The sequence below is a fragment of the Coniophora puteana genome (assembly GCF_000271625.1).
Source record: "Coniophora puteana RWD-64-598 SS2 unplaced genomic scaffold CONPUscaffold_3, whole genome shotgun sequence".
Lineage (NCBI taxonomy): Eukaryota > Fungi > Basidiomycota > Agaricomycetes > Boletales > Coniophoraceae > Coniophora > Coniophora puteana.
Genome location: NW_006913055.1, coordinates 1,944,772 through 1,966,348, shown reverse-complemented (window position 1 = coordinate 1,966,348; position 21,577 = coordinate 1,944,772). Strand labels below are relative to the sequence as shown.

The following is a 21,577-nucleotide window of genomic DNA, read 5'->3' as shown; positions in this document are numbered from 1 at the left end:
TCCCTGGCAGGGAGCCAACTGAGTTTGAATTTGGCCTCGGCCCGAGAGAAGATCGCCCCCGGATAAGGGAACTGAGCCCCTGATCTGCAGACGCGTCGCGTCTAAGTGCCGCTGCCTCGTCTATACTGTACATTGCTTCCTACATCGTCTCCCCCGACATCGCTACGTTATGAATATATTCGATCGACTCAACTTATCATTACTGTCCGATAATGCTCATCAATCGCTCGGTGAGCTCTCCCCCACCTTCGTCGAGAGCCTGACACCTCAGCAAGCCAAGACTGTCTTCAAAGCCACAGCCTGGTTCGATGCTCGGTATCTAGGCGAATGAAAACTATGTCAGTTTCAGATCGAGGCCACTGTTAATATTCTAGCTGGGAAGAACGTCGTAGTTCGCGCAGGAACAGGTAGTATGGCAAAACACTTGCCAGGATCCTGCCAATTCTCTTTGGCGATCCTTCGAAAATCGCGATCACTATCTCGCCTCTGAAGCTCTTGCAAGCTAGTCATGTAAGTCTTTGTTTCGTCTAATCGATTCTTATGCTAAAGGGTAATCAGGTTTCAGAGTTTCAAAGTTTCGGCATCCTCACCATTCGAATAAACCAAGATACCCTGGATGACAAGAACCTCTGGAAGGTATGTCTGCCGCTTGTCTCTGCTAGATCGCTTGCTAATCTACACAGGATATTCAACTTGGAGTCTATCGCAACATCATATGCGCCACCAAGCAGTTTTTCAGATACGAAGGAGCCGTGTGAGGTCAAACGTCTCGACAAAAGTAAGTGTAGTTTCCCTGGTCGACTTGCAGAACAGCTTCGAAGATGCAGCCGTCATTTCTTTCCCCATAATAGAAAGTATATGTGGCATCGAATCATCCTCAAGCCTAGACTTCAGCTTTCTCTTCCAGAGAGGAATATCTCCGAGCATAATTCCAGAGAAATTCGGGTGCCCTGCCGCCTAGAAATTGAGTACGATAAGGCACGAGATAGGCTGGCTGAGACTTCGCCTGTAGAATCATAATCAAGACATCTGTAGCTGACTTGCCCGCCTTCGAGAACAGCTCCAGCCCAGTTTTGATGTAGGACTCCTCCAGAGAGCAACTAGAGCTGCGCTGAGAGATATGGAGATCGAGCGCTGTCATTTCCGTGTCAACCAGAGCCGTCGAAAGCTCCCTTAGTCTGATATCCTCAGAGAGCCATGCAGGGGGTGTTGTCCATTGCAGCGGCCGAAATACGGGCGGTGGAGGTGGTGAAGGCGGCTCGTAGTAGTTAGGATGAGGCCAGGGTAGTATATCTTACGTTCACGCAGGAGGGAGAGGGTGCAAATAGTTATATTTCATGGGCACAGCGCGTACAGAGCGCGACGCGACGCGAGACTACAAGTGCTCGATCGGCTGCGGTAATGCCGGCTTATCTAACCGATCTCCGACGCTTCTCGGTGCTTCTGTACTGCCAATATTCAAACTCAGTTGGCTCCCTGCCAGGGAGTCGACGAAATCTCCCAGTCTCCCAGATGCGAAGGCCCCCATGGCCTGTTGCCTATTTAGGCACGCGTCTCGGGAGACTGGTCACGAGTCTAGGTTTGAAGTGCAATAGAGGTGCAATCTGGTGCAATAGAGCTCAATGGAAGTTGATAGCACGGGCCGGTGACTTGCGTAAATGATTTGCGTCATCGGCGCCGTGATGCCCGGCCACGTGCGGTCTATCAATATATCAGGATGCGTTCCCTTGGAAAGGAAAGACGATCGTGCGAGGTACCCAGGGGTCAACCGACGGGCTTAGCTCAGGCACCGACGGGAAGACGTGTGACAACCCAAGACAACGCGCCCATTTCCCCATTTCAAAGGCCCGTCCATGTATATAGGAACATACGACAACGAAAGCTTGGTCATTGCAGTATTGCTTCCCCACTCCTCTCGTCATGTCAGACAACCTATTCACTCCCCAATGGGTCCTCCTTAGCTTGGCTATCCTTTACACGGCTAAAACAGCCGCCGACCGTCTCCGCCGCCATGGCACGCCATTGAGCGATATCCGGGGCCCAGAGAACCCCTCTTTCTGGACTGGTGTGTATTGTCGACACGTCGAGTTGAGATAAATCACTCATGGAATGCACCATTCAGGTCACGAAATGCAGATTCGCGAGTCGCCAGAAGTTGGTGAACTCGAATTCAAGTGGGTTCGCGAGTATGGGTATACCTGGCGCACCAAGGGCTGCTTTGGCGTTTGTGATTCCAACGGACACTCTCATTTATTGACTAACCCATACTTCAGTCAGATGTTATCTGGACTGCGGATCCTAAGGCCCTGCAATATGTCTACCAGACGTCTGGTTATCGGTTCTCCAAGACCAAGCTATCCAACGAGACCGCCAAGTTGATGATGGGTCCTGGCATAGTGGTTGCGAGCGGTATGGCTCATCTTATTGCATTTCACTGTCTGTCCTCATAACTCTACATAGCTCATGAACATCCTCGCCACCGACGTGTCATGAATCCTGCTTTCTCTGCGGCTCAGGTCAGGTCATTCTTGCCGACTTTCAAAATGATAGCTGGCAAGGTATGTAATCTCTAATCTACAGACTGGAAAGTCCTAATGGCCATTCTCCAGCTGGTCCAAAAGTGGAAAGATCAGCTGCAGACTGATGATCAAAGCGGAGCTACCATCGACGTTAGCAAGGGTCTATCTCGTATGTCAATGGATATAATTGGTGAAGGTCTGTGTATGACAAGTTATGGATGTTTGGCAAGTGGTGCTGATACTACACAGCGGCATTCAATCATCAGCTCAACACACTTGAGGGACATCAAAATGAGCTCTCGGATGCCCTTGACCACCTTTTGTAAGCTAATCATCTTGTGCATGCAACATATAAGCTTACAGTAAACATAGCATTGACACCATACCCTACCCCCGTGCTTGGGACCTCATGTGGAAGGCGACGTGGGACTGGATCCCATCACCACTCCTTTTGTGGATCAAGTACATACCTACCAAGGAATACTCAAACTTTGCCCATTATCGGAACACGTCGACTCGTGTTGGGAAGCAGCTGTTGAACGCGGGAGCTACCGAAGATAAATCGAAGGATGTCCTTAGCATCTTGGGTAAGTTGAAGCATTGCTTGATATGCATTCAAGTTGTACTAATTCTCCTCGAAGTACGCGCCAACGCAGCTGAGGACGCCCGTGGTCGCCTCGCCGAACCTGAGCTGTTGTCTCAAATTTCGTACGTTGTCGTGATGCTGTTTATTCAATAGCTCAAGCACTGACGTTGCCTTTGTAGGACGCTGCTTCTAGCGGGTCAAGACACATCGTCATCGACGCTCACGTGGTCCCTTTACGAACTCGCGAGGCATCCTGAAGATCAGCAGAAGGTTCGCGATGAAGTTCTTGCCGCTCGCGAGCGAGTCCGAGAGCGAGGTCTTGAAGATATCAGTCCGGCCGATCTCGACGGCATGCCCTTTACAAATGCTGTCATAAAGGTATGTCGAAATTTGTTGTGTTTCACTCCACTCCTCAACGTTCTTAACCAGGAAACTTTGCGTTTGCACCCTATCGTCCCCACTCTGATGAGGCAAGCGGACTATGATGACGTCCTGCCACTTGCTCAACCTATCGTGACCCGGACTGGTGAGAAAATCTCCGAGATACCGCTCCCGAAGGGCACACAGATAACTGCCTCCATCGCTTCGTACAATCGGTACGAAAATCCTTGCGAATTTCTGTGATATGTGGCTAAAGTCCTTTAAAGTAACCCCGAGGTTTGGGGTCAGGACGCTGACGAATGGAACCCTATGCGATTCCTGAACCAGAAGACGGGTAAGGCCAACGTTGGCGTGTTCGCAAACCTGTATGTCCTACCTTGAAAGTCATTGGCCCCCCATGCTGACTCCCCTATTTATAGGATGACTTTCTGTAAGAATCCTGATCTTTATTACGTTTTCTACGCTCATCCTCTTTTAGCTGGAGGGATCCGAGGATGCATTGGGTGGCGGTTTGCGTTAGTAACTCCCTGTATTCCTATCTTCCACCTACTGACACCTTTTCGCCTAGTGTTCTTGAGATTCAGGCTGTCTTAACTGAGATGCTTGAGAACTTCAAGTTCGGCATTGACAAGGACGTTGAGGTCATACGCCTGAATGCTGGTTTGATGATGCCTCTTGTGAAGGGTAGGGAGACTGAAGGCGTCCTGATGCCGTTGAAAGTCTCTGCTTTGTAGTACGTTTATGCATTGAAAGCAATGGACACATCACACTCTTTAGTTATTCTCTATATAATTATTTTTGCACTGTCAATATTGTTGTAACCCTGAGGGTGCCTGTGTTAAACCGTCAAACCCCTGACGCACGTGGCCAAAGATATTAGGCCAATCACAAGTTGGGTGTACACCGACCATCCACACACATTGTAGGCTCTACCAGAGCTCATTACATCTTGGTCATGGTCGACGTAGCTGTGGCCGCTTCTGATTCAACAGCTAAGGTATGCCACTCGTTCAGCGTAGCTCAACAGGTAACCCATATCACAAGTTCTCGTTAGGGTAAGACGAAAGCAAAATCCCGATATCTCAAACGAAAGAAAGAACGGCGCAAGTCTAGGAAAGCTGCAGCGCCCAAAAATCCAAACGTTAGCCAAATTCAAACGGCAAAACAGGATGAAGACACCCCAGATGACAGCGACAGTGGATCTGAAACCGGATCTCATAGAGAGCATGAAGGCGAGGATGAAACTGCTATGCAAATTCCTTCATCTACGATGAACATGGGGCCCTTGGGTTCACCTGCCCCGGAAAAGAATACAACGGGGGGGAAAGGACAAGAAGCTAATGCACATGGGGAAGAACAGCATGACAACAGACCCAGGAAACGTCGGAAGGTGGCCATAGAAGACGTTGAAGAGGAGGTAGTTGCTGGAGACGTACCTGACGAACCTGACGAGGTAGAAGGACAAGATTCGCCACCAGCCGAAACCTCGCGGCTACCGACGCCCCCCGTCGCTCTCCCCTCGTTCCCTCTACCTGCTGCTCCTAGGGCCCCCTCAAGGTCAGTCCTCGCTCTACAAGGACTGGACCGCGCGCTAGTCAAGGCGGAGGTAATACACCCCACCACGGTACTTCCTGTTCCTCTGGACGGATCAGACTCGCAAGGAACGGGCCTTTCAGAGAAATCAAGGAAACGCCTTGGGGACCTTGGTATCACGGAGTTGTTTGCGGGTAAGCATGATCTTGTTTTAACTAACTATATTCCGACGGGAGGTTTCGTCTAGTTCAAACGGCTCTACTTCCATTCCTCCTTCCGGAGACACATTCACAGAGAGCATTGTACGTACCATACGAACCCTTACGTGACGTATGTGTATCTGCCCCTACTGGAAGTGGCAAAACGCTTGCATATGTGCTGCCTATCGTCGAGGTGTGTCAATCTGTAGGAAGTTGCATGCTTTCGCTGATTGCTGAGCATACGACTTTCTAGATCTTGTCTACGAGGATTGTGACGCGGCTTCGCGCGCTGATAGTTCTACCCACACGCGACTTGGTCACGCAAGTGAGAGAGACTTTCGAGGTGGTGAGCAAGGGCCGAGGACTGAAGGTACGCTTCCGTTCAGTCGTGAATGTCAAATAATAGCTCTCTATTTCTCTCAGACAGGGACTGCCACCGGTCAGCATTCGTTCTCACATGAGCAGTCGCAACTGGTGGCCGATAGCTCGACTAGGTCAGAAGGCGTGTATTCTCTGGGCGTGATCTACGTTACTGAGTTCTGTTGTCCAGCTTGAGGGGCGGTTCCAGTAAAGTTGACATCCTCATATGTACCCCTGGTCGCCTGATAGACCATATCAATGGCACCCCCAACTTTTCATTACAGCATCTGCGATTTTTGGTCCGTCTCTCATTTTTTATTGCTAGGGACATTATTCACATACTTCAGGTGATTGACGAAGCAGACAGGTTGCTGGCGCAGTCTTTCCAAGATTGGCTGGCGCAAGTGCTTGCAGCCACGTTACCTCCAGATCATGCTGGTGCTGCCTACACTTTTCCCACGGATCGTTATGGGCTACCTACACCCGATGGGCTGGCACCGACATTTGTTCACCACTTCCAGACAGACATTGATGAAGAGAAGGAGTCATCCTGCCAGAAGCTGCTCTTTTCTGCCACCCTGACAAGAGACCCTGGCAAGCTTGCTGCACTTAAATTGAGGGATCCAAAGTACTTTGTTGTCCAAGCTAAAGAAAAGCTCGATGGGAACGATTATGTCGGAGAGCAGTTCACTATGCCTGCTACCCTCAAGGTAGGTTTGCCTATTTTGTTGTCTCTTCAAGGCTAATTGCGCCTTTTTAGGAACATATGATCATTTGTGAACCCTCGCAAAAGCCTTTGATGCTATTTTACCTTCTCCAGAATCGTTCTGTGGATAATGCGCTCATTTTCACCAAGTCGTCCGAGTCCACGTCGCGACTTGTCCGGTTGTTCGAGCACTTTGCAACTTTCAAGCAATCCGGTGCAGCCTCTGAGGACGATAAACTCGTCATTCAAGCGTATTCGAGCGATCTGCCAGCGGGAGAGCGAAAACGGATTTTGGAGAAGTTCAAGGCCAAAGAAGTCCATTTGTGGGTAGTCATTCGTTTCACGGTGTCTGTTCCTCGTTGAAGCTGTCATTCTAGGTTGGTATGCTCTGACCTCGTATCGCGAGGAATTGATATTAGCCATGTGGCTCATGTGGTGAGCTACGATGCGCCTGTGGATATGCGCAAGTACGTGCATCGGGTGGGACGGACCGCTCGGGCAGGGAGAGAAGGACATGCTTGGACACTTGTTGAAGAACAGGAGGTGGGTGGAGAGATCTTATTCGGAAGTGATCATCAAAAACTAACAACTGATGGCAGGCACGTTACTTCAAAACAATGCTGAAGACTGCGGACCACGCTGAGAAAGTCAAGCGACTGCGCGTTTCCAACGACGATGTCAAACCACTGTCGGGTTACTACCAGGTCAGCTCTCATCTTGACAGTAACAATTCGATGTTTGCGGCAATTAGTAATCGCATTCTTACAGGCCGCACTACGGAGTTTGAAGGAGGAGTACGCGCGTTGATTTGTTGTGTTCCGGCTCATCCGGCATGCTTATTGGTTCAAAGTCAACTCCGAAAAGGCCGGCCGTGAGATGGAGGGTTGGTCGATTGCTTCCGTAACCCGCGGCCAATCGGAGAGGGTCCCAGAGGGTCCCCTGATCCGCGATGGCATAGTCTGTCATAGTCACGGCGCATTCAAGATGTTGGGGTTGTCGTTTTTTAGCTGCAAATAGGTGAAATGATTGTTAGCCGTATTTGTCGCCGTTACAAAGGTTTTCTGTTTTTCACCACGGCTAATTTGCTCTTGGTTTTGATTCGGATTTGGACCATGTGAGTAACGTGTGGAGGAGCGAGCTAAATCCCCGGAATGCTTAGTCAGAGAATCTGAGTCGAATCCGGAGCGCGTCATCCGACTGTCATCCGGCGGGAAATCTGGCCAGCAAGATGGTGAGAACATGACATTGTCCGCAGATACACACATGGTCTCGAGGCCCGGAACTGCCGAGCGCTGACTCGTTCTGTGAATCGAGATCGAGTATACGTAGACCTTTGAATATAAGTTGGCTAGGACTTTTCTCCTCGCCCCCTGACCCAGCCAGCTGCCGTCTACCTCCCTGTCGCACTCATGACCGCAGACACTGTCTCTTCGGAGGAAAAATCAATCCAAGACGAGAAACCCCTCAAAGTAGAGTCGAGGGTTGATGAAGACGTCAACGGAGTTCACGGACATGGGAGTCTCAAGTCGAAGGGACAGCCCGGTGCACTGACTACTTGGTGGAGGTCAGTGGCGCAACCGTGACATATTTATAACCGCGCATTTCGCTCAGCCCGCTACCTTTACCATAGAGTGCTTACCTTCAAACCTCTCTATGCTCCTCCACCTCCAGCATCTCTACACGATGCGAAACTGTCACCGGAGGTTGATGCAAATCTATTTAGTTTACTATGGTTCAGCTGGATGACCCCCATCCTCTCTTTGGGTTACGCACGCCCTCTCGAGGCTACTGACCTCTACAAGATGCAGGATGATCGGGCCTCCGCACTCATTGCCAAGCGCCTCCTCGATTCGTTTAAAAGACGGCAGAAAGACGCTCAGGAGTACAACGATCGTTTGGCACGTGGGGAGATTAGCCCAGGCATTAAGCGTCTTTGGTGGACACTGCAGGGCAAAAGAAAGGAACGCGAAAAGCAATGGAGAGAGAAGGGCGGAAAGAAGAAGGCCTCACTTATTCTTGCCATGAATGATAGCATTAAGTGGTGGTTTTGGATCGGAGGCATTTTCAAAGTCATCGGTGACACAGCACAGATTACCAGTCCACTTATAGTCAAGGCAAGTCCAAGACGCATCTTCGTCTTGTCACTACTTCTGCCAGGATTAATGCCGTGTTCTATAGGCTATCATCAACTTCGCTACAGAGTCTTACTACGCACATGATCTTGGAGTACCAGCGCCCCCTGTTGGTCGAGGCATCGGTCTTTCTTTCGGCCTTCTCGCTCTGCAGTTCATCGGCTCATGGGGCAGTCATCACTTCTTCTATCGCAGTATGTCGAGCGGCGTGCTCCTTCGTGGGGGGCTCATCACCGCCATCTACTCCAGGTCCCTTCGCCTCACCTCTCGTGCCCGCTCGACTCTTAGTAATGGGAGACTGGTTAATCATATTTCGACAGACGTCTCGCGCATTGACTTCTGCATGGGCTGGTTTCACATGGTTTGGGCAGCCCCCATCCAACTGATTGTGTGTCTGATTTTGCTCCTCGTCAATCTGGGGCCAAGTGCACTGGCAGGCTATGCATTGTTCATTATATGCAGTCCCGGGCAGACAGTGCTTCTAAAGCAGTTTTTCTCGCTCAGAGTCAAGAGCATGTCATGGACCGACAAACGGTCCAAACTTCTACAAGAGCTGCTCAGTGGAATGCGTGTCATCAAGTTCTTTGGTTGGGAGCTGCCTTTCCTGAAGCGCATTTCTGAGTATCGATATCAGGAGATGAAGTAAGTGATGTAGGCACCTTCCAATCTACTGTAGCTAAAAGTGCATTTCTATACAGGTACATCCGTACACTACTCATCTTTCGTGCTGGGATGAACGCGTTCGCTATTTCGCTTCCTGCGTTAGCCACAGTACTCGCGTTTATTACATACTCGTTGACTGGGCACTCTCTGAATGCGGCTACTATCTTTTCTTCTCTCACACTTTTCCAACTTGTCCGAATGCCGTTGATGTTTCTTCGTAAGCTTCGTCCACCTTTAACGGCATTTCAATTCCTAACACAACTTTTAGCCTTGGCATTGAGTTCCATTTCTGATGCTGCAACTGCTTGCGAACGACTGTACGACGTTTTCGTCGCCGAGACTATGGACGAGGACCTCATCGAGAATCACGATCTCGATGTCGCCTTGCGGGTCAAGGGTGCAGACTTTACTTGGGACAGCCCTCCCCCTCGACCTGAAGATCCCAAGAAGAAGGGCAAGGGTGGAAAGGGCACAGGGCAGAAGCCCGGCAAGAAAGGGAAGAAAGGTTCCGAGGTACCTGCAGCACCGAAGCCTCCTAACGATCAAGATATCTTTAAGCTATATGAGATAGACATGGAGATTCCCCGAGGTCAACTCGTCGCTATCGTTGGTGCGGTTGGCTCGGGCAAGACATCGTTGCTTCAGGGCTTGATTGGCGAGATGAGACGTACTGCTGGTACTGTCGAATTCGGCGGCAGCGTCGGTTACTGTGCACAGACCGCATGGATCCAGGTCAGGACTTTCGTGATTCCTTCCATTGAGCTCTCAGCACTGATTACCTTGCAGAACGCCACGATTCGCGAGAACATTCTGTTCGGCCAGCCCTTCGACGAGGATCGGTATTGGCATGCTGTGCGCGCATCCTGCCTTGAACCTGACTTAGATATGCTTCCCAATTACGACCTGACCGAAGTTGGAGAAAAGGGTATCTCTCTGTCTGGCGGGCAAAAGCAACGAATCAATATCTGCCGATCCATTTACTGCGATAGCGATATCCAAATTTTCGACGTAAGCTTCACCCTAGTCGGATGAAATTTGTCAGTAACGCATAACTTTCAGGATCCCCTATCTGCTCTTGATGCACACGTCGGGAAAGCTGTCTTCAAGAACGTCATTAAAGAGAATCTGCAAGGGAAAACTCGTATCCTTGTCACCCATGCGCTCCACTTCCTGCCTCATGTTGACTTCATCTACACCCTCTTGGACGGCAAAATCGCCGAGCGCGGCACCTACCAGGAGCTGATGGCAAATGACGGAGCGTTTTCTAAGTTCATCTCCGAGTTTGGTTCTACGGAAGAAGCTAAGAAGGAGGAAGAGGAAGAGGCTGTCGCAGAAATGAAAGACGCCAAGAAATCATCTGCGGCAGCTAAAGGCCTCATGCAGGAGGAGGAGCGTAATACTGGCGCCATCAAGTGGCAAGTCTACAGCGAATATATCTCTGCAGGACACGGTCTCGTCGTGGTGCCACTGTTGATTGTTTCGTTGGCACTGATGCAAGGTTCAAGCGTCATGTCCTCGTACTGGTAAGACGCAATTTCTGATGATGTCTTGATTGCGTACGTGCTCACCGACTTGTGTAAAGGCTTGTTTACTGGGAAGAAAGGAAATGGCACCAGTCCAGCGGCTTCTATGTTCGTGCTCCAGAACTCTCAATCTTCTCAACTGACCCCTTGCTCTATAGATGGGCATCTATGCAGGTCTTGGCGTTTCGCAAGCTCTTACTATGTTTTTCAATGGCGCGCTATTCGCCATGCTCACGTATTTTGCATCCCAAAAACTGCATGCAGTGCGTACATGATGATCTGCGGCCTTGAGCGACACTGACCTGACATTGCAGAGAGCTATCAACAGAGTAATGTATGCACCTATGAGCTTCTTCGAGACTACGGTAAGCATCCGTCTCGACTTGACGTCACAGGCACACGCTAACTATTGGATAGCCTCTAGGTCGAATCATGAACCGTTTTGCCAAAGGTATGCGTAACTCGTGTCTTCGCCAGGCTGTTTACTCATATGCGCCCAGACATTGATACCGTCGACAACACCATCGGAGACGCTCTTCGTATGCTTGCTGCAACACTCTCACAAATCATTGGGGCTATTATCTTAATTTCCATCATCATTCCGTGGTTCCTTATCATCATGGCCTGCATCATAGTTTGTTACACCTATGCTGCCATTTTTTACCGATCGAGCGCGCGAGAGCTTAAGCGGCTCGGTGAGTACCCATCCGTGCAGCATGTTTGATTTACTAATTCAGGGATAGATGCCATCCTCCGATCTTCGCTATACTCTCACTTCTCGGAATCTTTGTCCGGTCTCACCACGATTCGTGCATATGGTGAAATTGACCGTTTCAGATTGGAGAACGAAGAACGCGTTGACATTGAGAACCGCGCTTACTGGATGACCGTTACTAACCAGCGGTGGCTCGGCATGCGCCTTGATTTCCTGGGGATTATCTTGACCTTTGCAGTCGCGTTGCTGACTGTTGGCACCCGGTTTACTATCTCCCCTGGCCAAATTGGCGTCGTTTTGTCGTACATTGTCATGGTCCAACAGGTAAGCTTGTTGCATGCAAACCTGCATCAAATGCTGACGTTCCTGCTAGTCCTTTGGCTGGATGGTTAGGCAAACTGCTGAGGTGGAGAATAACATGAACTCCGTCGAACGTGTCCTACACTACGCCAACGAAGTTGAGCAGGAAGCACCTCACGTTGTTGAGAACAGCCCAGCACCTGCCAACTGGCCAACGGAAGGCAAAGTGGAACTCAATAATGTCGTCATGAAGTACCGGCCAGAACTTCCTGCTGTCTTGAAGGGTATCTCGATGTCCATTGCGCCTGGAGAGAAGATTGGTGTCGTTGGAAGGTTGGTCCCCTGCTAAAGTCTAGAATGACCATTTTGCCGACATATGTTCCAGGACTGGAGCGGGCAAGTCGTCGATCATGACGGCCTTGTACCGAATGGTGGAAATAACAGAGGGCTCAATCATAATTGATGGTGTTGATACGTCTAAAGTCGGCCTCAACCAGCTTCGCACCGGATTGTCTATTATCCCCCAGGACGCTGTGAGTCTCTTTGCTGCTTTGTTGAAGCCATTTGCTGACAGCCCGTTTTTACACAAGTTCTTATGTGAGTTTCAGCTCCAACACATTGAATCTGTCATTCAAATCTTTCTTTTTAGTCTCGGGAACACTACGGACCAATTTGGATCCCTTTGGTCTCCATGATGATGCCAAATTATGGGACGCCTTGAAACGTGCCTATCTAGTGGATTCTCTGAGTGAGAATCCGACAATCACAAATGGCGAGAGGCAAGAGGCCAATCGATCTGGCCCTCGCTTTACCTTGGACAGTCATGTCGATGACGAAGGTTCCAACCTTTCTGTGGGGCAGGTAAGAACGATCCGGTCCCACGTGTGATTCCAACAGATTCACCTTCCTCCAGCGTTCGCTTGTGTCACTGGCACGAGCCTTGGTCAATGAAACCAAGGTTCTCATTTTGGATGAAGCCACAGCGTCTGTCGACTATGAAACGGACCGGAAGATTCAAGATACCATCGCCACCGAGTTCCGTGGTCGGACCATACTTTGCATTGCCCGTATGTCTACATCCATGTTCACGAGAACGACTTCCATCTGAAATTACGCAGATCGCTTGCGCACTATCATCTCCTACGACAGAATCTGTGTTCTAGACGCCGGGACTGTAGCAGTACGTAACGCTGTCTAACTGATGCACTCGGTGGTGACTTAGTATCTTCATCCAGGAATTCGATACCCCGAGCGCACTCTTCCAAAAGACTGACAGCATCTTCCGCGGAATGTGTGATCAGTCCATGATTTCCTGGGATGACATCCAAAACGCATCATCAGCATCCAAGCAGTTATAGATATCAAGGCACCTAACTATTCAATACTCATTCCGCACATCTTACGCATAGAACGTTAACACTTCTTACTATCTCATGATTAGACCAACGTTCACGGTATAATGACCTCGCATGTACCTATTGCTCATACACACGTAGTCTTAATGAACCTGACGGTCGCCTGGTGACATTTTATGATACAACCTTTGGGCTATGGTTGTGACGGGCCTATCGGTACATATACCCAGGGGTGACGTTGAGTTATTGCGAAGCTCGCGATTTTGTTTACCGACCAGAATTCTGGGTTTGTTTGGATTGTTCAGTGTCAACGAATTGGAATATCAACTTGTCGTCTTTTACACACTCACTTCATCGCGATACCCAAACACATAATGCCTCGGGCTCCAAATTGTTACACTCTTTTCAACGTTCTGGTGTGCAACGCTGTCACTGTGTCAGCGTTACCCATTTACCCCACCTTCGAAACCTCCGTTGATCTTCGACCTTTGATCACTGTTGTGATCGCCTTCCTCGGCTTCTTGGCTATGTTTTTGATGATCAAGTATATTTTTCTCAAGTCTCGTCGGATAGAAACCATCCACTCCCCTCACAACCCATCTACGCCCCAATTCCGAAACATTGACGTTGATCTCAGTGAGAAGACTCAATCTCTATCAGGGTCGAAATCGAGTCTAAGGGCACCGCCGGCACGGGCCTTGCCGGCAGATCTGGACGACATACTCGTGGGCTGCCTAGGATCTCCGCACTGGGAGACGACGTCGCACTCAACGCTGGATTTCTACATGCGAAAGCAACGGCAGGAGGATCGCCACGCCTATCAACAGCACAAGGCCAAGGCTCAACGTCGTGCGCGACAAACAAAGGCCCGGATGAGCATCGTGGGGAGAATCAGGGCGAGCTTTGTTCCCGCTCCCGTTTCTGCTGCCGTTCTACGCTTTTCACATGCTTGCCCTTCACTGGACGAACTAGAGGCTCAGCTAGATAGCGGCGCTTTCTATGATCCAATGTTTGGAGTCAATAGGGCTTCTCGTCTTACTCCGCCAAAGCCAGGAGACTTGGGCTACAATGACTCTTGGACGACTGCGGGGGACACCGAGGAACTGGAGAAGCTAGGGCTAGCGTCCCCCTTAGAAGACCCACGCCGACGCTTGAAATTTACCGACCACTCTTCTGCTAAATTGTCTAGTTCCTCGTCTTTCGTGGCGCTCCCTTCGATGGCCTCCGTCTCCGTCGGTTTACAGCGTGCCTCGCTGCCAGTGCATATCGTCTTTGATCACGACTCTGATAGCTATAGCGTGCGGGAACACGTGGGCTCGCAAGAATATCTGATCAGGGCGCAGGCCTCTCAATCCTTCGTAGCGCCTCTTTCTAACAGGGGCGGACAGTTCAGGAGCGAAGGACTTCCCTCAGATTCGGACATGTCTTTAGCTTCTCCTACGGAGCTCACCGACGCCATCCTTTTTGCTGCCGGGCTGTCACCTTCTGGGCACTCTCAAGGGCGGCGTTCTCCTCTGCTCGATCCCGAGCCCTCGACGCCGCGTTCGGGGCGAGAATCTTTTGTGTTCTCACAGCTCGGGGCTGAGGAGCTGGACATTGGAGTGCTCGGGCTTGACAGGTACAGTTGGGCAGAGCCGCACCGCAGCGACGATTCGCGGATGAATGCAAGCCACTCGAGGGAGGATAGCTGTGCTGTTGTGTCACTTGTGGATCGGAGCGGATCTCTACGTAGACCATCGGATGCGGAGTAAATGGTGCTAGACACCTTGAGAGACCTGTTGACAACATTTCTAGGAACTAAGACCGCCACTCTTTAATGGGACGCCGACTTGTCATGGTTGTGTTATAGGCTATGTTTTCGTACTTGGGTTTCGTGTCATGGTTTATGTAATTGTTTAATTAGATGTTAGACTATATATCGTCTCCTTCCCTCTGTGTCTAGCTATCGAACGGGATCACTATGGTTCAGCTCTCATCAACGATGCGCATTGTCTCTGATATCGACAATGACGGGCTGGAATCCTGGTCCTCCAGGGGGCACGCGCTCGCCATCTGGTGTCCGAGACTTCTTACCCATTGGTGCATTTGCCGCGTTCACGACTAAGGTTTCTCGCGGGTTTGGGTTGGTAGAGGAAGCATTCCCTTTGTCAAGTTGCTTGTCATCCTTCGACCAGTCATGCACGAGAGCGCCGTGGCCCTCGTGAATATGTCCAAAGAGATGCAGCAGTGGAGGTCTCTGCATGCTACCTAGGTGGCATCGGAGTTCAGGACAACCTGCTGACTCGCCGCGGGTTGTTGTATCCAACATCTTGTGCGGGGGTCCATGTGTGAGACTGTACATGTGAACTCATGAAAGCACATTGGGATATGAGAGTAAGGGTACGTACAGGATGTCAACTTCAGGGATCTTCGTCACCTTGTCTGATATGGATGCTCATGTCAGAGCTTGAGAAGAGAAGCGGTTCACTCACCCTCCGCCTCGTCCTTCTCGTAATTGAAGGCCCAGTCCCAGAACCATGGTTGCCACTGCAAGAGTTGATGGAATATGGGAGTTCAAAGAGGTCAGTAGGGATTCTAGGAAGCGTGTAATGACGGACATACCGGAGACCCATAGACTGTCCATTCTCGGGCATCTTTGCTTAAGCGGAAGGCGTGCGATTGATCCTGAAGGTATACTATCCCGTAATCATCCCTGATTCTATTCCTGAAGATGTCGCGTAGCTCGGCAACATCCTCATCGTCCTAGGAGACAAGCAGGCATTTTTTGCCAACGAGAGTACTAGTCAGATGCCACTGGACGAGCAAAACGACTCGTGACCAACCTGGGTGAGCGAGCTACCACGGCGGAAGCGCTTGCGATTGTTCTCGTACCACCCCTCGTGTAATGAAAGGTCGTGGTTTCCCGCGATGATTCTGTGCAGGTATCAGGAGTAAGTGGTTGGAAGCACAAGCTGTTCAGCGCGTAAAGCCAAGGCGCACATCTTGACAGAGTGGGACAATGCAGAAAGCCAGTCAAGTGTCTTGAGAAGTTCTGGCTTTCTGCCAAGTTCTGAGAGATCGCCTGAATGAAGGAGGACATCGCCCGGAGGAACTGGGAACTCTGCTGAGTGGGTGTCACTAATGCAGACGAAACGTGTCCAGCCCTTGCCGGGATGAGGAGGAGGGGTGACGATATCGTATGTTGTGTGGATTGTGCCATTCCGACCAACGAGGGAGGCCATTGAAGTGAAATGAAGGATGCTGTAATTACAGATGACCATGAGGCTACCAGTGGGCCATTCAGGGGCAACCTCGAATTAGCTGACATCAATATTACACGGAAGCAATTTCCTAGATGGCTTGCAGTCGAGTGAGGTCATCTTTGGGTCATTCCAGAACCATAATAAATTGGTGAGTCCAGTTTGTCTTGAGCCAGCTTATGTTGACTCTCTCCCGACTCCCCCACAGACTCCTCCGTCTTACCACTCGCCCAATCGTCTCGCTCACCTCCAGAGCAATGGCAGCCAAAACCGTCCCTGTATGCAATGCTTCCGATCTCAAAGATGGTCAAATGTCAGCCATCTTATCTCTCGTTCCGACCCCTATTTACTATCATCCTCCAGGAAAGAGGTCGATTTCGAGGGCGAAGGCAAAGTCCTCGTTTATCGTCTCGGCGACAAGGTGCACGCTACTAGCGCGTTCTGCACTCACTACGGCGCACCCTTGTCCAAAGGTGTCCTTACCGCCGATGGCAGAATTGTCTGGTGCGTATACATTTCTGTTTCTCGTTCATTTACACTCATCATTCCTAATCCAGCCCTTGGCACGGAGGTGAAGCATCACCTTGTCACTGTCTTCCTCGAGTACTCACAACATAAGCTAGCTTGCTTCAATGTCTGTACTGGCGATATAGGTATCCACTCAACCCCATGGTTTATCACGTCAAGTCTAACATGTTCCTTCAGAGGATGCTCCGGCACCATCAGCCATTCACTCATTCAAAGCGGAGGAAGTGGGCGGCAAGATTCAAGTGACCGCTGAACTATCTCGTACCACCAAGAACAACATGACCAGGCCTCCTAAGCTCACCTCAGCGACTGCCACCTCTGGTAAAGGCGTTGTCATCGTTGGCGGTGGCTCCGGTGCTTTCTACACCATCGAGAGTCTCCGTGAGAACGGATACCAAGGCAATATCGTCGTCGTCTCGCGTGAAACATACCCTCCCATCGACCGGCATGTTAACCTTCCTCTACCATAAGTTACTCAGCCCTAACGTGCATATATTTTAGAACTAAATTGAGCAAGGCACTCATCACCGATTCTTCCGCCCTGCAGTGGAGAAACGCTGCAGACCTCAAGATAAAGTTCGGCGTGACACTGCGCATAGGAGTCGTATGCTACTTCTCTTGGGCCTCTCCTCATGATCTTAATGTTGTGTCTGCAGACAGTGACTTCTGTGGACATCCCCAACAAACAAGTCATCCTTGATGGTGGCAAAGAGTCTATTCCTTACGACAAACTTGTCCTCGCTTCTGGAGGGCTCCCCAGACGCCTGCCTGTTGAAGGTTCTGACCTTGAGAATGTTTTTACATTCCGGGGTGTCCAGGATGCACAAAAGGTCGACGCAGGTAGGCAGTTTACTCGCTTGCAACGAAGGTCCTTGTGATAATAATGTTGCGCTAGTTGCTCAGGAGGGCAAACGCGCTGTCGTGATTGGGAGTTCATTCATTAGCATGGAATTAGCAGTGGCTATGTCGAAGCGTAAGCTTGCGTCGCTCGATGTGATCGGCATGGAAGAATACCCCTTCGAAGCCATTCTTGGTAAAGAGGTCGGCGCAAGTCTTAAGAAGGTATGGAGGATAGACCTCACTGAAATGTCGAAGGCTTATCAAAAGGCTCTCAGTTCCACGAGTCTCAGGGAGTGAAATTCCACATGAAGAGCAAGGTTGACAAGATCGTAGCCTCGGATGGAGAAGGGGAAGAGCCCAAGAAGGCTACTGGCGTTGTGATAAATGGAACGACTATCCCAGCCGACTTCGTCGTAATGGGCGTTGGTGTCGCTCCTGCCACAGACTTCCTGAAACAGAGCGGTTTTACTCTGGAGCAAGACGGCGGTGTCAAGGTAGATGAGTATCTGAGAGTCCCTGGCTATACCGACGTCTATGCCATCGGTGAGTCCTTGTTAAGATCAGTATACCGGTCAAAAAGGATTAAAGAGGACACAGGCGACATTGCATACTACCCTCAATTGAAGGATGGAAAGAGCCGGGGATATAGAAGGATAGAGCATTGGAACGTAGGTTCTGTCATATTTTACACGCAGCGCTCCGTCTCATCGTTCCGATCTAGGTCGCTGGGAATCATGGTCGGGCAGTAGGAAAGACTATCGCTGGAAAACCTCAGCCATTCATGAAGGTGCCCGTGTTTTGGAGTGCTCGTGCGTTTTTCTGCAAATTTAGCATGATGTGCATGAGCTCATGGTTTCGCAGAGGGGCAGCAATTGCGGTACTGTGGGATAGGTCATGAGTTTGACGAGGTGATCATTAAGGGCAATCCAGAGGAGATGAAGGTGACATCAGTTTAGCGGAAGCGTACGGATTTGAAGCTGACAGGAGGGTAATAGTTCATCGCATTCTATGTCAAAGACGGGGCCGTAACCGCGGTATCGAGGTCAGCCTTTTCTTCAAACATCATTCTGGTGGTCCAAAGAACTGACCTGTTCTCAGTATGCAAAACGATCCAGTGGTCAGCAAATGTTCGGAGTTGATGAGGCTGGGCCTCATGCCTACCCCCGAGGAACTGAAGAACGGAAAGGACGTCTTGGCGATCGACCTGTCTTCCTCAGACGCACTGCCCAGAGTTACCTCATAAACCAACAATGTAAAACTAATTGATGTATTACTAGAACTACATTCGGCAAGATAAAGACTGTAACGATACAATAGGCGGCTACAGCAAGATCAGCAAATACATAATGGATGAACGACTCGGCCATTCACCAACCACAAAAAGGAGATCAAGATTTCCCTTCAACGAAGTCAAGGGCCGAATCTAAGCCTCGAACGAGTTGCTCGGCGCGCATTGACATACCTCGAACGATGCGCAGACCGTTCTTCCGCTTCTTGCCTCCGTTGACGGCCTGTTCGGGATCTGGTCCTTCGAAACGGAGCGTCACCGAGTTGTCATTCTCAGCGTTGCGTCGGTCGTAGTAGCTGCGTAGGTTGGATCCTGAATGTGCGTGACGAACGTGGCTGGAATGACTGACAGACCGGCTGCTGCTGCCTGTGGAGGAGCTTGCAGGGCCTTCGGCGGTTCTGTCCTTGTCCCTTGGGACCTTGCTGATGGAGCTAGGCGTCACGGTAGACGAGCGTCGCCTGTTGGGCGGCGAGTGGGTACCGACGCTGACAGTGCTGACAGTGGTTGTCTCGATGGGCACTGGTATACGGGTGATGTGCGCGTCTTCGTGGAGCGGTGGGTGCATCGACATGTTGGACTGGAATGACTGAGAGGCGACGGCGTGCTGTAAGGACATGGGCGTCGTTACGGATCGCGGCAAGGTGAGCGAAGGGGCGCGGCCCTTGTGCGCGCGGGTGGGTGCCAGCATGTCGGGCGGGGGCGTAGTGTGAGCGTACAGGCCTGCGCTCGACCCTCGAGGAGACAGCGACAGACCCGCGATCGAGCTGTGTGGCGACAGGCTGGCGGCCGACGGAGGCTGGTGCTGGCGCGCTTTGCCCTGTCGGTCGAGGTCGCGCATCCAGCCCTCCCACTCTACCTCACTCTCCCCGTCGTCCGCGTCGTCGCCGTCAGACTCGCCAGCCGCGCTGTGAGACGCAGCGGACGATGACGACGCGGCGTTGTACCAGTCGCTGTCGGCTTGTTCTTGACGTGCGGCGCGTCGGCGGCGGCGGATGCTGGCAGTGAGCGCGTCACCAGAGACGGTTTCCGACCAGAGAACCCAGGCGATGGGGCGGCCGACGTCGCCCATGCCGGCGCGTCGCGCAGTCTCGGTGATGTCTATCCGCCATTCGGGATACGGCAGTGTATCTTGGGGGGAGGAGTAGACGTGGGGTGTCATGGCGGGGGAGGAGACCTTATTCCAGTAATTGCTGACGCTCGCGAGGGTGATGACGGACGGGAGGAAGGAGGAAGAGATCGGGTGCGGCGCGAGGCGGTGGAGGATGCGGAGGAGATTAGAGAAAGCTGCGAGGGTTTGTGAATCGCTTAGACACTGCAGGGCGAGAACTGACCTTGGTCATCGACCATGTCCAAGACCAGCCAGCGCCCCTCGAGGAGAGGCGAGTCTTCTGGACTTTCGACGCTGGATAAAGTGCTTGCGGTACCGCTTCCGCCTGGTTCATGTTCTTTGATGTCGGTATGAAGGACCTCGTTGTCTTTGATGTCGGGGAGCGGTGGAGACGTCGCAAAACGCTCAGGAGTGTCATAGTGGTCTGCAAGTGGGGAAGAGGGTATGGAGATCGACGGGGAACTGCTAAGGAGGGTCGGGTCGGGTTGGGATCTGAACTTGATGCACACTATTCGTTGCTCGCCAAGACTAGCGCTGTGTCGCTCTAGCGATTCTGCACCTCTCAAAGCTAGTAAGCGGGATAACGGAAACCTGTCGACTAATGTGCCACTCTGGCGTCTAGTTGAACACATCGTCTGACACTGCGGTAAAACAACGTACAGTCCGATCTTTGTAGACGTGCAGCACTCCCTGGTAGATGGCAAGCCAGTGGTCTCGCCACTCCATCTTCTTGTGATGTTTCTTCTTGTGTGCAGCAGACGCATCCTGCTTACCTGATGCTCGTTCCTTTCCCTTTCCGCCCGCAGGGTCGACTGATATGTTTTCCGAGACGGGTGGGTCAAACCGAGCAGACCGTGGGCTGCGGGCGGGACGCATCTTTCGCACCTTGGACTCGAAATAGGGCTGTGCGTAGTCTGATGGTGTACTGCGAGGCAGCGTGACAATGGCGCCAGAGGTATGCATTTCGAGCATTTCATAAGGGCGCAGTTTGTACCACGACAAGGCAAATTCATCCTCGAGGATGCGTCCCGTGGTGAAGGAGAGCAATGCGTATTGCTCTATGTTATGATTGCTGTTGCCAGCTCGGGACTGGGAATATACATCGGTGGCACTGGGCCCGGCTTGGGAGGTGTTCATGGACGAGAAGGAGGCCTTGACGTTCTGGCGCGAGTAGAGGCCGGTATATCTTCTCTCCTGAGGTCTTGCGGGAAAGTCGTCGATATCCTCGGAGTCGTCGTCGAGGTCATCGTCGGACCAGTCTGAGCCGTCGAGCGACGAGCGTGTGCGGGTCGATGCGAATGTGATGGGCGAGACGGGGCGATGTACTGGGGTCTCTGGAGGCTCGATGAGGTTGCACCTTGCGAGGATCCACTCCTTGACCTGCTTGACCTTCCAGGCGGTGTGGATATGGGTGACGAGCCATTGGTCGTACGGGACTGTGAACGTGATAGTGCGAGTGGCGGCCAAGCATTATTAATTACGTGAACCTAGTGCGGGATGAGAGGAATAGGCGAAAGAACGAACCGAATCTGCATGCGATGGTGACAATCTCGCGGTCGCTCTTGTCGACTTGCATCCCGTCCAGGACGCTGAGGTCGTCG

The 21,577-nt window shown here is 51.3% G+C and overlaps 6 protein-coding genes across 6 annotated transcripts; 5 read left to right on the top strand and 1 right to left on the bottom strand.

Annotated features, from left to right (window-relative positions):
• The first annotated feature begins 1,924 nt into the window (after positions 1-1,924).
• On the top strand, positions 1,925-4,292 carry CONPUDRAFT_119866 (PAH-inducible cytochrome P450 monooxygenase PC-PAH 1). Its single transcript, XM_007767782.1, has 13 exons — positions 1,925-2,065; positions 2,123-2,223; positions 2,274-2,409; positions 2,461-2,558; positions 2,610-2,715; positions 2,769-2,841; positions 2,892-3,106; positions 3,161-3,227; positions 3,285-3,483; positions 3,535-3,701; positions 3,753-3,851; positions 3,906-4,001; positions 4,055-4,292. The coding sequence occupies exons 2-13, from the start codon at positions 2,131-2,133 to the stop codon at positions 4,218-4,220; spliced, it is 1,515 nt and encodes a 504-aa protein (XP_007765972.1). The 5' UTR covers positions 1,925-2,065; positions 2,123-2,130; the 3' UTR covers positions 4,221-4,292.
• A 168-nt stretch (positions 4,293-4,460) lies between these two features.
• On the top strand, positions 4,461-7,340 carry CONPUDRAFT_119859 (P-loop containing nucleoside triphosphate hydrolase protein). Its single transcript, XM_007767781.1, has 11 exons — positions 4,461-4,483; positions 4,541-5,213; positions 5,267-5,412; positions 5,473-5,589; positions 5,643-5,713; positions 5,770-5,878; positions 5,927-6,289; positions 6,340-6,608; positions 6,663-6,828; positions 6,885-6,989; positions 7,054-7,340. Exons 2-11 carry the CDS (start codon positions 4,736-4,738, stop codon positions 7,090-7,092), a joined length of 1,863 nt encoding a protein of 620 aa, XP_007765971.1. The 5' UTR covers positions 4,461-4,483; positions 4,541-4,735; the 3' UTR covers positions 7,093-7,340.
• A 354-nt stretch (positions 7,341-7,694) lies between these two features.
• Positions 7,695-12,976, top strand: CONPUDRAFT_88497 (ABC transporter; the record flags this gene model as incomplete). The annotated part of the gene is made up of 19 exons (XM_007767780.1): positions 7,695-7,849; positions 7,916-8,399; positions 8,464-9,059; positions 9,116-9,297; positions 9,349-9,812; positions 9,867-10,088; positions 10,140-10,603; positions 10,663-10,711; positions 10,762-10,866; positions 10,918-10,968; positions 11,021-11,054; positions 11,104-11,298; positions 11,347-11,642; positions 11,692-11,951; positions 12,004-12,155; positions 12,268-12,479; positions 12,532-12,685; positions 12,737-12,798; positions 12,854-12,976. The coding sequence occupies 19 exons, from the start codon at positions 7,695-7,697 to the stop codon at positions 12,974-12,976; spliced, it is 4,260 nt and encodes a 1,419-aa protein (XP_007765970.1).
• A 371-nt stretch (positions 12,977-13,347) lies between these two features.
• On the top strand, positions 13,348-14,635 carry CONPUDRAFT_71030 (uncharacterized protein; the record flags this gene model as incomplete). Its single annotated transcript, XM_007767238.1, has 2 exons — positions 13,348-14,450; positions 14,548-14,635. The coding sequence occupies 2 exons, from the start codon at positions 13,348-13,350 to the stop codon at positions 14,633-14,635; spliced, it is 1,191 nt and encodes a 396-aa protein (XP_007765428.1).
• Positions 14,636-14,720: 85 nt separating this feature from the next.
• CONPUDRAFT_80627 (uncharacterized protein) lies at positions 14,721-16,230 on the bottom strand. Its single transcript, XM_007767305.1, has 6 exons — positions 15,953-16,230; positions 15,796-15,886; positions 15,575-15,715; positions 15,445-15,499; positions 15,361-15,394; positions 14,721-15,306 (listed from the first exon to the last, which is right to left on the bottom strand). Exons 1-6 carry the CDS (start codon positions 16,192-16,194, stop codon positions 14,949-14,951), a joined length of 921 nt encoding a protein of 306 aa, XP_007765495.1. The 5' UTR covers positions 16,195-16,230; the 3' UTR covers positions 14,721-14,948.
• Positions 16,231-16,332: 102 nt separating this feature from the next.
• On the top strand, positions 16,333-21,541 carry CONPUDRAFT_142579 (flavo protein). The gene is made up of 18 exons (XM_007767779.1): positions 16,333-16,363; positions 16,421-16,525; positions 16,576-16,716; positions 16,770-16,783; positions 16,836-16,865; positions 16,918-17,185; positions 17,242-17,344; positions 17,397-17,580; positions 17,636-17,802; positions 17,856-18,123; positions 18,145-18,248; positions 18,302-18,389; positions 18,442-18,521; positions 18,576-18,622; positions 18,679-20,152; positions 20,200-20,587; positions 20,637-21,412; positions 21,501-21,541. The coding sequence occupies exons 2-15, from the start codon at positions 16,470-16,472 to the stop codon at positions 18,821-18,823; spliced, it is 1,695 nt and encodes a 564-aa protein (XP_007765969.1). The 5' UTR covers positions 16,333-16,363; positions 16,421-16,469; the 3' UTR covers positions 18,824-20,152; positions 20,200-20,587; positions 20,637-21,412; positions 21,501-21,541.
• Positions 21,542-21,577: the final 36 nt, after the last annotated feature.